The sequence below is a fragment of the Clupea harengus genome, chromosome 19 (genome assembly GCF_900700415.2).
Source record: "Clupea harengus chromosome 19, Ch_v2.0.2, whole genome shotgun sequence".
Classification (NCBI taxonomy): Eukaryota; Metazoa; Chordata; class Actinopteri; order Clupeiformes; family Clupeidae; genus Clupea; species Clupea harengus.
In genome coordinates, this window is record NC_045170.1 from 5,825,885 (window position 1) to 5,840,884 (window position 15,000).

Consider the following 15,000-nt stretch of genomic DNA (forward strand, 5'->3'; position numbering starts at 1 on the left):
TGTGTGTGTGTGTGTGTGTGTGTGTGGTGTGTGTGTGTGGTGTGTGTGTGTGTGGTGTGTGTGGTGTGCTGGGCACTGCAGCGGCTCCAGAGAGTGAAGCTGCAGCCTGGTGCTTTGAGAGCTGGCCAGCCTGAGCTGCCTGCAAGGGAACCGTGCCCTGGGAGAGAGAGGTGGCCAGGCGAGCGAGCGTCCAGAGCTGTCTGATCTCCCCAGAGCAGAAGGCCTGTGTGTGTATATGTGTGTGTGTGTGTGCAAGCACGTGTGTGTGTGTATTTGTATGTGTATGCGTGCAGGTGTGCACATATGTGTGTGTGTGTGTGTGTGTGTGTCTAAGCGTGTGTGTGCGTACGTGCAGGTGTGTGTGTGTACGTGTGTACGCATGTGTGTGTTTGTTTGTATAGGCATGTGTGTGCGTGCAGGTGTGTGCATGTGTGTGTTTCTCTGTGTGTGTGTGTGTGTGTGTGTGTGTGTGTGTGCGTGTGTGTGTGTGTGTGCGTCTGTGGGAGAGTGCGAGAGAGTGAGCATGGCTGCGTTAGGTTAGGTTCCAAACCTGTTTGATCTCTCAGGAGGGTCTCTCTGGAATCTGTAAAATGCTGTTTGATTTCAAACTGGGCTACTCCACAACACCCTGGCCTTCATCACTGTCCAATCCTATAACCTTCCACCATTTCACAGCAGTTCATGACACCAGGGAAGAGGCAGACCAGTACATCAACGCTAAACTCGAACCAGAAGGGCAGAAGTTATTATGGGGGAAGTGTGTAGGATAGCCAAAGGGCCCATCCGTTTCTCATCAGGAGTTATTGCTGAAATTCATATGTTTTTCGATTAACCGTTCACTGTCAGGTCACTAAACATTTCAGCAAGAAGCGTACTCTTTCTGGTATAGATTTGGCACTGTTATGCCTGAGGAGACTCAATGCCCTGAGTACGGTGTGTTGTGAATCAAATTAGCTTCTAACATGTAGCGATAGCCTTTTTTCCGTCTGGGCCAGAGGTAGTAAAGGAATTTTAAATGAAATGATGGGATCCTGGGATTTATGTGGTTTACGAGGTAATATCCACAGGACGGGATAACCTCAACCTTGTTTTTTTTAGGAATTTATTCTCTAAATCCCTTCAGTCAGAACTGGAGGCCAAGTCCATTGCCATCATTACTCGCATGTCAAATATTCACAAACTATAGATTTAGCTCTCAGTCTTAGTGCTCATTCATCTGTCAATGCTTATGGACGTCCTCTAAGACTTTACCTCAGACGTTTCTGCAGACGTCCCTCAGAGGGCAGAGATAGGGCCTCTCCCATCTCCTCTTGTCCCCTGGAGAACCTCTTCAGCCTGTCAGTGATCCTTGGAGAACCTCTTGAGCCTGTCAGTGATCCTTGGAGAACCTCTTGAGCCTGTCAGTGATCCTTGGAGAACCTCTTCAGCCTGTCAGTGATCCTTGGAGAACCTCTTCAGCCTGTCAGTGATCCTTGGAGAACCTCTTCAGCCTGTCAGTGATCCTTGGAGAACATCTTCAGCCTGTCAGTGATCCTTGGAGAACCTCTTCAGCCTGTCAGTGATCCTTGGAGAACCTCTTCAGCCTGTCAGTGATCCTTGGAGAACCTCTTCAGCCTGTCAGTGATCCTTGGAGAACCTCTTCAGCCTGTCAGTGATCCTTGGAGAACCTCTTGAGCCTGTCAGTGATCCTTGGAGAACCTCTTCAGCCTGTCAGTGATCTTGGAGAACCTCTTCAGCCTGTCAGTGATCCTTGGAGAACCTCTTGAGCCTGTCAGTGATCCTTGGAGAACCTCTTCAGCCTGTCAGTGATCTTGGAGAACCTCTTCAGCCTGTCAGTGATTGTCTCTGCCCAGCCAGCGCCACTAACAGTCGTCTTTCTCCTCAGGCCGCCCCGCCACGAACCACATGAGCCCAGATAGTAGCTGCTTACCGCCCTGATCTGGTCCAGATCTGGTGCTGATGCGGCGCTGATCCAGGGGCCATATTGGTGCCGGAGTCAACAGTTGTGTAAGGCTAACGGCTAACGGTTAACGGCTAGGAGACGCCGTACGTTTGGCACTCCACTTGAGCTTTAAGAAGTCCTCGTGACAGATGAAGTGCGAACAGAAAGGCCTCTGGGGTGTTATGTTATGAACCACTACGTCAGCGTCGGTTTCTCCGCCTGTGATAACACACCTGTGTGTCTGATCTGACATGTACACACACCTCGGTGTGTCCGATTTGACATGTACACACACTTGCGTGTTTGATCTGACACGTACACACACTTGTGTGCCCGATCTGACACGTACACACACTTGTGTGTTTGATCTGACACGTACACACACTTGTGTGTCCGATCTGACACGTACACACACTTGCGTGTCCGATCTGACACGTACACACACCTGTGTGTCCGATCTGACACGTACACACACTTGCGTGTCCGATCTGACACGTACACACACTTGCGTGTCCAATCTGACACGTACACACAACCTTGCGTGTCCAATCTGACACGTACACACAACCTTGCGTGTCCAATCTGACACGTACACACAACCTTGCGTGTCCAATCTGACACGTACACACAACCTTGCGTGTCCAATCTGACACGTACACACACTTGCGTGTCCGATCTGACACGTACACACAACCTTGCGTGTCGAATCTGACACGTACACACAACCTTGCGTGTCCAATCTGACACGTACACACAACCTTGCGTGTCCAATCTGACACGTACACACAACCTTGCGTGTCCAATCTGACACGTACACACAACCTTGCGTGTCCAATCTGACACGTACACACAACCTTGCGTGTCCAATCTGACACGTACACAATGCTGTTAGAGATAAGAGATCATGTGTGGCATCACAGGGTGGGAAAGCAGAATTAGCATCACTGCCGCTGTGTTGGACCCGTGTTATGTTGGTAGTTGGTGAAGAATAATCAATCGACGAGTACGATGTACTCTTTATATTGAAGCAGTAAATCATCTTTTAAGAGGTGCTCAGAGTTATAGTGAGTAAGGTTTAGGGGTCAGGGTTTGTAATATGGGCATGCATGAACTTCACATAGCAGGATTAGTACACAGTAATAAGGACACTTATGAATAATTTATAACTATTAAATGGAGTGTTCACCCTTTGCCGTTCATAATGTGCCGTACAAGAACTGGCAGGGTGCCCTACCTGAATAGCGTGCTTTAAAGGGCTCTTGTCGGGGTGCCCTACCTGAATAGCGTGCTTTAAAGGGCTCTTGTCGGGGTGCCCTACCTGAATAGCGTGCTTTAAAGGGCTCTTGTAAAAGGTGTGATTGATGTTCTCCATGTCTCCAAAACAGCGGGGGGTGTAAAATCCCAAACATGTGAAAAACAATCCAGGGGCCTGTGTAGGAAAATGAGGTAACTCATTCCAAACTTCGGCATCAAAGACTTTCCATCCCCTGCGCACTGCACTGCGCACCATGTAATTTTATGTTCGGGAAGACAACCAAGAATATCAATGTGAAGCGTTTCATTTTTGTTGTTTTCGTCACCCCGCCCCCCCCCCCCCCCCCCCCCCTTACCCTGAGCGGCACTTCCAGGCCAACTTTACAGTACTACATTAACCACCATGCACCTTGCTTCCTGCTGTGCAACTGCCATTCTTTTTAGAGTGGCTCCAGCCTGCAGCTTCTGGCAATGCAGCCTTTCCAATTACGGAGAAATGCCAGGAGAAAGATTTGATCAGAGGAAACACGTCCTCACCCGCTGTGCCAGGGCCTGTTGACCTTCTGTTCAATCCAATCCCTCTCCACCCCCCTGTGGCACATAAGCAGGTTTAGCGCAACACAAAACACAAAACAATAACAACAACAACTAGCCTAGCGGGGAACAGGCCGCAAGCGAGGGTCACTGACTCCGACTGAGTTTATCAAAAAGCTCAAATTCATTTATCAGAGAGAAGGGGTATGTAACAGCCAGGACTGGCATCAACATAGAAAGCTTATGCCAGTCAGGTTGGTGCCATTGCTAAGCTTCATTGCCAAGCCCTGAAAAGACACCACCACAGCTAAGCTATTAACCTGAATTTTTTTTTACTTCAAATGCTGCGGTTTTATTGGGAGCTGTGGGCACTAAAAAGGGGGTAAATCCGTCCTTTATGTTAATGGAAAATGGGGGTAACCCAAACCCCCCCACACACACACACATACACACTCACACACACGCACACACGCACAAACACACACACATGCACACACACACGCACAAACACACACACACGCACGCACACACGCACACACACACACACACACACACACACACACACACACACACATGTTAATGGAAAATGAGCGCAAACAGTAGCAGTAAGCGCTAGCAGAGAGTAGCAGAGCGGGAGCTTAGAGTGCTGACTTAATAATATTTTCCAGAGATCTGGATCGCATTAGTGCTTGGTAGGGCTCTAACTCCTGCATTCGTGGCATTGTACACTGAGCAGAGTTTGGACTCGGGCAGCAGGGGTGGTGTAATACTACCCCTCTGACAGGTGAAGCGCTTTGAACTTCTGCGACTCCGGGCTCAGCTATCAGCACCTGGTGTAAAGCACTCCTGGTTTTAGCCGTGGTTGTTGTTGAGTGCTGTGGGTGGTTGGATAACCGGGTGACATTCCTCTGTAATGGCTGACATCTGGAGGAAGAGAGAGATCTCGAGGGGTAAAACTGTTTCTGTGTCTGTCAAGATAAACACGGAACCTGCTGGCAAATTATTTTGTTATTCTGATGCTAAGTCTTGAAGATTGACTTTGAGTTGCAACATCCCAAACATGTCACCCACTGATATTATGCATACACACACACACAAACACACAAACAAACACAAACACACACACACACACACACACTCACACTCACACAAACAAACACACACACACACACACACACACACACACACACACACTCACACACACACACACGCACACACACACACACACGCACACACACTCTCACACACACTCACACACACACACACACACACACACACACACACACACACACACACACACACGCACACACACTCTCACACACACTCTCACGCACACACACTCTCACACACACACACACACACACACACACACACACACACACACCACATTTGCCCCTTAGGTGCATCGCCCCCTTCCCTCTTCTTTCGTCTCCTCCTTTCGCCTCCTCCTCAGAGTCTGGCATCTCTGGCAAATCTGCTGGGAGCTACTTCAGACACCTCAGCGACAACAAACACACACACACACACACACACACACACACACACACACACAGCGACAACTCAAACACACACAGACAGGCACACACAGTGACAACTCAAACACACACAGTGACAACTCACACACACAATGACACACACACTGACAACTCAAACACACACAGTGACAACTCACACACACACAGTGACAACTCACACACACACTGACACACACAGTGACAACTCAAACACACACAGTGACAACTCACACACACACACACAGATACAGTGACAACTCACACACACACAGTGACAACTCAATGTCTTAATTCCCCACTCCCCTTCACCTCGCTAAGCGAGTACAGTAGAAGAACACACCGTAGGCTCAGTCAGGTCTTTGAATTTCCGTTACGTTAAGTGAACGGACTACTCGTGGAACGATATGAAAGATGTGAATTAGAAGCGTTAAACCCGTTGCCAATGGCAACGGTCATTAATTGTTTTTGCAGCGGTCAATACATAGAAATATCAGACCTCCACACGTCAGGGTGGCCCATTGAAATCCAATCATTCTGAGGAGCTGTGTAATAAAGCAGAGGTGAAACGCTCATTGTGTTACCTATTGGTATGAAATGCGCCGTATAAATAAAGTTTGACTTGATTTGATTTTGATTTGAGGAAGACACTGTAGACTCACTCAGATCTGTATGCTGAGCGCAACAGATCCAACTCCTTCCCTGCTTCCCAAACAAATACTGGAACAGAACGATCTGAACAGTTAGGAGGGGAACAAAAAGTTAGCAAAGTTGGCATCTCACTGAGGGGATTTTTTTTTTTTTTTTTGATAGTGCTGACTTTGCAGGAAGGTGTGTGGTTTTCAATATGCCCTGACAAGGAAGTTCAAAAAGCTCCACTGAGCGCTACTGAGGATTCAATCCTGTCAAAACTATAGTATGTCTTCTCAGAAAGATTCGGGAAACTCGTTCTTAACCGAATCAGGCCTTTTGTTTCGTTCTGGTGTCTGTGACTTACTCCCCTTCCCCTCTCATCTATCTATAACTTTCTTTGGTGCACTTTGTCTACCCTTTACCTGTCTATCCCACTGAAAATAGTCTACAGTAAGATGTCTCTGCCCTGTGTGAGACGTGTGTCTCTATCCTCCTGTCTCCAAAGACAGAGTTGCTACAGCTAACAGGGATGGCTTCTGTTGCTCATGTGAACAAAGTCATGGATTCCCAGTTTATTAGATATGGAAATGTGCTACTGTCTTTACTGTTACTTCCTGACTGTCACTTAATGGATCGTCATAACAACAGTGCTCCCCTTGTCTCTTCCTCAGATGTGCGATGCCCCTCTCTACAGGTGGAGGCCTGGAAGTTTCCGCAGACCCCCCGGGACCTCATCACAGGTATTAACCACCTATCTCCGTGTCTGGTTGGGCTGACTTTTATGCTGACCCTGGTTCGAATCTGAACCGGATGTTGCCATGGTTTCAGGGGAGAGGACCCAAAAGGAAGTAAGGCAGGCAGAACAAAGACGGGGAACAAACAGAGAGACGCTCTAAAAACAAGGCAGGGTCCAAAACCACAGCTCTTGTGTTGACTCTGGCTTAAATCTGAACAGGATGTTGTCCGGTTCTGGTCCTGATCTAAGTTGGATCGGGTCCAGATATGGCTTGGATGTGGTGCTGATGTGGTCCTGATCAGGACTGGATGAGGGACTGTTATAGATTCAGCATCTGTCTAGCAGACAGACTTATGTGCTCAGTTTCTGCTGTTTCTACTTATGTTTAACTCCTGTAGCCTTTTTATGATTACATGGATGTCAGGCGTCAGGGCACGGGAGCAGAAACACCACTGGCTCTATCCAGTCCAGTGAAAGCATGAGGACAAAATATGTTTGACCCCTTGAAACCTTATTCACTGAGTACTAGATCTATAGTCACTGCTTAAATACACTTATCAACTGTCGATATTTTTCTACAGTTAAATATTGTGATTGGTTTGGCATTTAAGAAAATTGATTGTGCACAATCATTGAATGCAACTTATTTAGCTCTAAAGCTATCCTGTAATTAGGGATAGATGTTTCTGGGTATGGTGTGATGTGTATGGTGAGTTTAGTAATGACAGACTGAATGGTGGTTTGTGTGGTTAGCCACTAGTCTAAATGTGGTGAATTCTGAATTGATTGGGTGATTTTAGTGGTTAGTTTCTGGTCTGTAAATAGCAATTTGAATAAGTGGTGTATGCGGTTAGTTACTGGTCGATATGTTAAATTGTGAATTGAATTGATGGTTTATGTGGTCACTGGTGTATTTGAAGAATTGTGACTTGATCAAGTTACTGGTGTGTATGTGTGTGTGTGTGTGTGCGTGATCCTTATTGAACTAAACAGTTGGTTTGTGTGGATACTTCCATATGACGAAAATAGGTGGTTTGTGTGGTTAGTTCTGGCACCTGCCTGTGGTGCGTCGTTATTTGACTGAGTGATTTTTGTCTGAAACAATTTTGTGTGCGTGTGTGTGTGTGTGTGACACTGTGCGAGTGTGTGTGTGTGTGTTATAATCTGTCCACAGGGTGTGTGTTGTGTTATTGATGAGTGTGTTGATGGATTGACCTGCAGGTTTTAATCTGGTGCGCCGCTTCTCTCTGGTAAAGAACGCCGAGGTGAAGAAGATCCGCAACCCGCGAGGACCCCTCATCATGCGCCTGGGCAAGGTGTCTCTCACACAACCCACCGAGTAAGACATCCTCTCTTTATCTCTCTACCTCTCTCTGACTTTATCACTCTACCTCTCTCTGACTTTATCACTCTACCTCTCTCTCTCCATCTCTTTTGATCTTTTTTATGTCTGTATGTCTGACTGCCTGTCTGTCTGTTTCTCTGTTGATCTATTTTCTGTCTGTCTGCCTCAATGATCTATTTCCTGTCTGTCTGTCTGCCCTTCCTTCCTTCCATCCATCCATCCATCCATCATTCATATGCCTCTTCATCTATCTATTTCCCCTACCTGTTTTGTTCTCACCTCTGCCCTCAAACCTCCCTGTCTCTTAATTTATTCAGAGGGACCTCTCTCTCAACTTTCAACTCCCTACAGTGCCTGGGTGCTCAGACTGTCGGACAGATATGCACTTTGACAGAATGCACACACACACACACACACACACTCTCTAGTACAGGCAAGCAACAGCCTGCAGGTGATGACTGCTGTGGATTTTTGGGTAGTTTTGAGCTGTAATATTATCTATAATATTATCTCTTGCACAGTTCATTTTATTTCAATCTCTACTTCCACTAATTAGTGAAGTCTAAGTTTTGATAATCTTTCTTCACACACAAACACACACACACAATGTGTGAATAACTGAAGAGCACAGAGAGAAATAGAGAGAGAGAGAGTGTGTGTGTGTCTGTGTGTGTTGGAGTAGTCTATTGTAAGCTACCAGTGTTTTTCTTTTTTTTTGCACAAGCCACATAATTCATTCTCCTCATGCTTATGCTCTGATTGTTTTTGCAGACCATCACACACACACCCCAAACACACACACATCCTCTGTGCTGTTACTCCATGAGTGTTTTTTATTACCAATAACACTGATTGCCTGGAGTTTGTATGGGCAACCACTGATGTGCCACCCAGCTCCCTTGTGGTCTGGCCCCTGAAGAGGTTTTTTAGAGTAGAAACATAGGCTTGCGATCAGTCGTCTGCCCCCTGGAGAGGTTAAGAGAGTAGAAACACAGGCTTGCGATCAGTCGTCTGCCCCCTGGAGAGGTTAAGAGAGTAGAAACTGAGGCTTTCTGTCACCTTGCTCTATTTGGACTACTATGTTTATAGGAATCTGGTTAAATCAATGCAGTTTTCTGTATCAGTGTGGTCTTTGGAGGAGACACAGTTTGAGTTGGAACTAAATACAATTATTTAGACGTGTTAGAGGAACATTCAAGTTGATCAAATTAGTTGTGTGTGAAAGCAGGAGCACAGGTGGATATTTTTGTTTGACAGTGTGTTGTGGTCTTTTTATTTTGTGTTGTTGCTCTTAGTTTCACCGGGTGTGTGGGTAGGCACTGAAGAATTACACTTGACAAACGACGTAGTTTTTAACGTCGCTGTGTTTGAGCCAATTTCGTCAACTAAATAAAATGAATACACAAAAGCTGATTTAAAAAAATTACTGAATGAACACGGGCTAACTAGCTAGCTGGCTTGCCAAAAAACTATCCACATAAGCGATGTTCAGTAGCGAATCGAAGAACACTTTATTATGGGGTAAATACGGAAGAACAGACGAGTGAGGTCCTTAGAGCTGGACAAACAACGAAGCAGTTTCAATCAATATTTTAATTCTAGTTTAAAATTAGTTCTCTAGAATCTACATATACAATTCAGAGGTAATAAATTTAATATTTGTAGCGTGTGTTACCTCTTACCAACTCATTAGGTGTTTAAACCTAGTCGGCGTATTAATTCGCCAAGACAAAGATCCTGCATCATTCCCTGTAGACTGTTGCATGTGTTGCGCATGCGTGTGACGAAACAAGGCCGTAAATCGAAAACTGAGACGGTGGTCGATGAGGCTAACAACAATTAAAATGTGATCTGCTTTGTGAAAACGAAACACTCGGTTTGTTTATGGTGTTGTATGGTTGTAAATAACAGGACTTAAACATCCACATCTTAATGCAAAATTGCCGTAGACTGCAGAGCAACCAGCGAGGCGTGTCGTAGGGTACCCATGAGCCTTTGCGATTAGGCGCTTGTAATTCTGAAAGTTTTTTTATTTATCTACTTCAGTGGATTTATAACACATGGTGATGATTTATCACTTCGAAACAAATGGGTTTGTTTGTTTGTGCTTACATTATTGGATGAGTCTGAGTACTTTATTTATTAGCTGGTCAATGCACCACATTTTCCAACCATGGAAGTATCGACTTACCGAAAATGTATGTGCTCATTTCGATCATCTGCTTGTCATGCCTTAAACTGATGAGTAAGGAAAATAACGACGCGGGGTGACGCCCGTGTCCTCGTCTAACTAAACGAGATGATTTTTTGAAGGGGTATAGGTCTGTTTGCTAAGGTGACTCGCTTACTTCGTGAGATGCCTTGCAAGCCTAGGATCTATCCTATCCTATCCACTGTACAAAAATAAAACGTATAGACATTTGTCTAGGAAGGATATTCTCTGGTATGTTACCACAACCAACAGTTTTAGACTTGAGAGTTTCAACAAGATTTTAGAAATCCACTATTACTTTGCTGAGAAGAGTAGACATGAGCAGCTCCTTCAAACATGGTTGGTGCTCCGCCTCTGTGTCACGCTTCATCAAGTCATAAAGATTTGATGTTGTCACACCGTTATTTCATTCATTTACTTTTGATCTCCCCAGAGACACTATAAGGCTCACAGCTGTTTAGAGGCGTACATCTTTATTTTAATTTGATCAGCATAAGGAGCCAGGGAGTATCCATAGCCCATCACCTTAAAAGCTGCATGCCAAATGCACTCTGTCATTCCTTGGTATGCTTCAGGCAGAAGTTGAGATGGTCTCTCACCTTTGACCCCAGACTAGAACAAAGGAACGAAGGAACCAGGAAGATGGAAAAGGCATATAGTTCTTCAAGGCTAGTTAGGATATTTGGTCTAGTTTTAAGTCTGTACCTTTTTCAGATACCCTTTCATACAACTCTTCGCTTATTACTTTATTTCAATATCATTGTTGTGGATTTTTGGGGTCCATTGGAGTTTGGTTTATATCCTTTGTTTTCCCACTCGCTTACCTGCCTTCCTACTTACCTGCCTTCCTGTCTCCATGCCTGCCTGCCTGCCTGTCTCCCTGCCTGTCTGTCTCCCTGCCTGCCTGCCTGTCTGTCTGCCTGCCTGTCTCCCTGCCTGCCTGCCTGTCTGCTTGCCTGCCTGCCCTGCCGACCTCTCTGCCTGACCTCTAACCATCTCATCATTCTTTTGGACCACCTTGTTAAAGGTACAATTTGAGTTTATATTTATTTGGATAGCCAGTCAAAGAGGCGATTTACTAACATGATATATCTACATTTACATACATTTTTACTTATTCATCTGATGATTTGATCCTGAATGGTAAACGCACAGGGAGAGTGTAGATGCCACTTCAGTGTACTACAATCTTCTAGAGGATGTCAGTTATGTGTGTGTGTGTGTGTGTGTGTGTGTGTGGGTGTGTGTGTGTGTGTGTGTGTGTGTGTGAATAGAAACAAAAAGAGAGTGTGTTTGTGTGTGTGTTGGTGTGCCTGCATGTGTGAATAGAAACAGAGAGAGAGAATGTGTGTGTGTGAGTGTATGCTTTTGAGTGAGTGTTTTCAGTCAATTGATGTTTATCTCTTGTGAAATGGGATTGTTTGCCTGAAGGCTTGCCAAATGGGTCAGTTATGGTGCTTTACGTGTGCAGGGTTGGCTCTCTCTCTGTGTGTGTGTGTGTGTGTGTGTGTGTGTGTGTGTGTGCAGGGTTGGCTCTGCAGGAAGCACAACCCTCCCTGTCAGGTTTGTTTACAAGAGTTTTCTCTGCTTTTCTCCCTCATCTGAGTTGTCATTGCTCGTCATCTCAACCATATGTTTCACTCAGTGGCACACACACACGCACGCACACACACACACACACACACACACACACACAACACACACACCACTCAAACATGCAGATACAAACAAATACACAAACATATACATATAAAGACACACACACACATATATATGTGCACTCACTAAGGAATACACATGCAACAGTCAAACATGAAGACGCACACACACACCCCACATTCTCCGTCAGTGAACTCACAGCCCTTAAAGCTAGAGTGAGAGAGAGACAGAAAGAGAGAGAGGGAGAGAGAAGGAACTTCTATGGTATGTTTTGACTGGCATGCTGCCAGCTTGATCAGCAGAAAAGGAAAAATAATCCCATCTTTGTCCTTGGGTTAGCCCTCCATCTGAGAGACACGTCTCACTGTCTTAGCTCTCTCTCCTTCTCTCTCTTCTTCTCAATCTCTCTTCCCCCTCTCTCATCATTTCAATGTATCTTCCCCCCTCTCTCTCTCTTCTTCTTCTCAATATCTCTCTCCCTCTCAGCTCTCCATGTCTCTACCATCCTCCAAAGGTTACAGACAGATGTAAACAAACACTGAGATGGAAAAATGGGGTTCTTTTTATTTCTCTTTTCTTTCTGTTCCTCCAGTTTAATTGAGTTGCTTTTCATTTGTCGAGTGAGTGAAGCGCAGACTACTGGGGTAGGCTCCTGCTGAAAAGGGCTTAAGGGAGGCCTGTGTGCTTCTTGACTGCTGTGTGTATGTGCGTGTGTATATGTGTGGGTGTGTGGGTGTGTGTGTGTGTGTGAGAGGAGGGGCGTCCACTGAAAAGGCTTAAGGGAGACTGAATTTTTTAAGGGAAAAGACTTAAGGAAGGCCTGTGTGCTTCTTGACTACGGCATGTATTCGTGTGTGTGTGTGTGTGTGTGTGCGAGCGTGTGTGTGTGTGTGTGTGTGTGTGTGGTGTGTGTAGGGGCTTCCACTGAAAAAAACCCCAAGGAGCATTTGAAGATGCTTAAACTATACACTACCTCTTGCTTCAGTATGGCAACAAGTCAGCAACAAGCCAGTCAGAACCAAGGCATTATGATGATAAGAACCACATTAGATACCCATTTAAATTTAAATCAATTTGATTTATATAGCACCAATAACAAACCCCTTACAGAGCCCAGAGCATGAACCCCGTAGAGCATGCACCCTAACCCTAACCCAGGCCATGGTATGGTGGCAAGGAAAAGCAAAAGAGAAACCTAGACCATCTCATCAGGGGGGACCCATCTGCTTGGAGCCGAGAGAGAGATAAGAGAAGGGGGGGGCAGAAGGGAAGAGAGGAGAGGAGGAGAGGAGAGAATCAGAGCAAGCAGATGAATACATACAGTACACGCATGAGGATTAGCATACATGAGATACATTTACATACAAGATTACATAATACATACAAGATGGTATATACATGATACATATAAGATGGTATTAGCATGATACATACAAGATGGTATATACATGATACATACAAGATGGTATTAGCATGATACATACAAGATGGTATGATACATGTAAGATGGTATACTGTATATACAGTACATGATGCATACAAGATTGATAGTGGATAAAAATGGAGAGAGCCAGCATTCAAAATACTGGTTGTAGAACAGCTTTGTGTGTATACAGTGTGTTCACAATGCCAACATGCAATTATAATATGTGTGTGATGTAGACTATGAGTAGTAGAGCTTTGGACACAAGTGTTAGGTGGAAATGGGCAACAGGAAGTGGGGGACAACAACGGGATGTGTACCAGGAAGTGGGGGACAGCAACGGGATGCGTACCAGGAAGTGGGGGACAGCAACAGGATGGGTAACAGGAAGTGGGGGACAGCAACAGGATGGGTAACAGGAAGTGGGGGACAGCAACAGGATGGGTAACAGGAAGTGGGGGACAGCAACATCATAATGGGGAATCTAGACTGAGGGCAGAGAGAAGACATATTGAGAGAATGGAATTGGGTATTCTCATAGATTGACTTATACTGACATGCAGGGTGCGATTTGTGAAAGAATCAGAGGGAGAATGTTTTTGAAACATTTTTATTCATGAAAATAAATCCTGAGCCACAGTGGGCTATATATGTGACGGTCCGAGCCTCGGTTGCCGTCAACATGTGTGGGTTTGGCCCAAAAGCTCAGAGACAGAGTGAGGGTTCAAATATAAAGTATTATTACGCATCCAAATATTCTGGAGAACTGCTAAGCCTCTCAATAGGCAGAGGACAAAAAGCAACAGTCTCCAGGAATATCACCTGCTTAGCCTCTAAATGGGGTAGAGGACAACATGCAGCAGTACCAATCTCTATTAAAATACCTGCTAAGCCTCTAAATGGGGTAGAGGACAAAAATCAGCAGTAAACATAAGGGTGCACATACCTGACAAGACTTGACTCTCCCAACAAGACAGAACAATGAACATATATACACCTGGTGGCCAGCACCATTTTTACACACGGGGGTAGACACAAACACTAAACAATACACAATGACAAGACAGACCCAGAGACACGAACATAGCATTTCTTCACATTATAAAACAAAGAGATAACTATGTATTAAAATAATGTTCGAAAGGTTTGTAAAACCAACCACTTTATCCAGGTGGCCTGGCCCAGACCATTTTCCGTGTCCCCTCTGCCAGTCTAAGCAATTAGCCGTGTCCATGAGGTGGATCCAATTGTAATCAGTGGTATGAGTGTTTGTGTGTGCGCAAACCATGTCTGTTTGGGTGCGCTAGTGGGTGCAAATATGGGGCAGGAGTGTGCAGTTAATGTGCGGTCGCACCACGACCGTCACAATATACAATGGACTATGAAGCCTGTTAAGCTATCTCTTGCAGCTGTTAAATGGCTTAAGTTGCCAGGTGTGCCTTGCGAGCGCTAGCCAGCTGTTTCTTTATGCGATTACTACTAGAACTGATTGATCAAACGAGTGCTTTCTTTTCACACTGCGCAAATTGTTAACCGTAAATTGTTATGTTTTAGTGCCAACTTGTTCGTCACATCGTTTGAGTCAGCCGGGCGGTTTCCCCTTAGCCTATCAAGAGCAGCTCCTGTAGTCGCGTTCTCAGTTTCCAGGATTCTTTTGTGAGGTTGTGTAAAATTACGATATGCTGCACTGAATTATTTTCATTTCATTTTCATTTGGCTAGCTAGTTAAAGACTATACATCTGCTTGGTGA

General features: G+C 45.2%; 1 protein-coding gene and 1 non-coding gene across 2 annotated transcripts in view; both read left to right on the top strand.

The window, feature by feature from the left end:
- The window catches only part of LOC116225075 (collagen alpha-1(XVI) chain-like), a 14,589-nt gene extending 6,636 nt beyond the window's left edge, over window positions 1-7,953 (top strand). The window contains exons 3-4 of the mRNA XM_031586649.1: window positions 6,546-6,614; window positions 7,832-7,953. Coding sequence (XP_031442509.1) covers window positions 6,546-6,614; window positions 7,832-7,953 — 191 coding nt within the window. The remainder of the gene's footprint in view (window positions 1-6,545; window positions 6,615-7,831) is intronic.
- A 2,230-nt stretch (window positions 7,954-10,183) lies between these two features.
- LOC116225107 lies at window positions 10,184-10,338 on the top strand. Its single transcript, XR_004165914.1, has one exon. It is a non-coding gene; the product is annotated as a U12 minor spliceosomal RNA (small nuclear RNA).
- The last annotated feature ends 4,662 nt before the right edge of the window (window positions 10,339-15,000 follow it).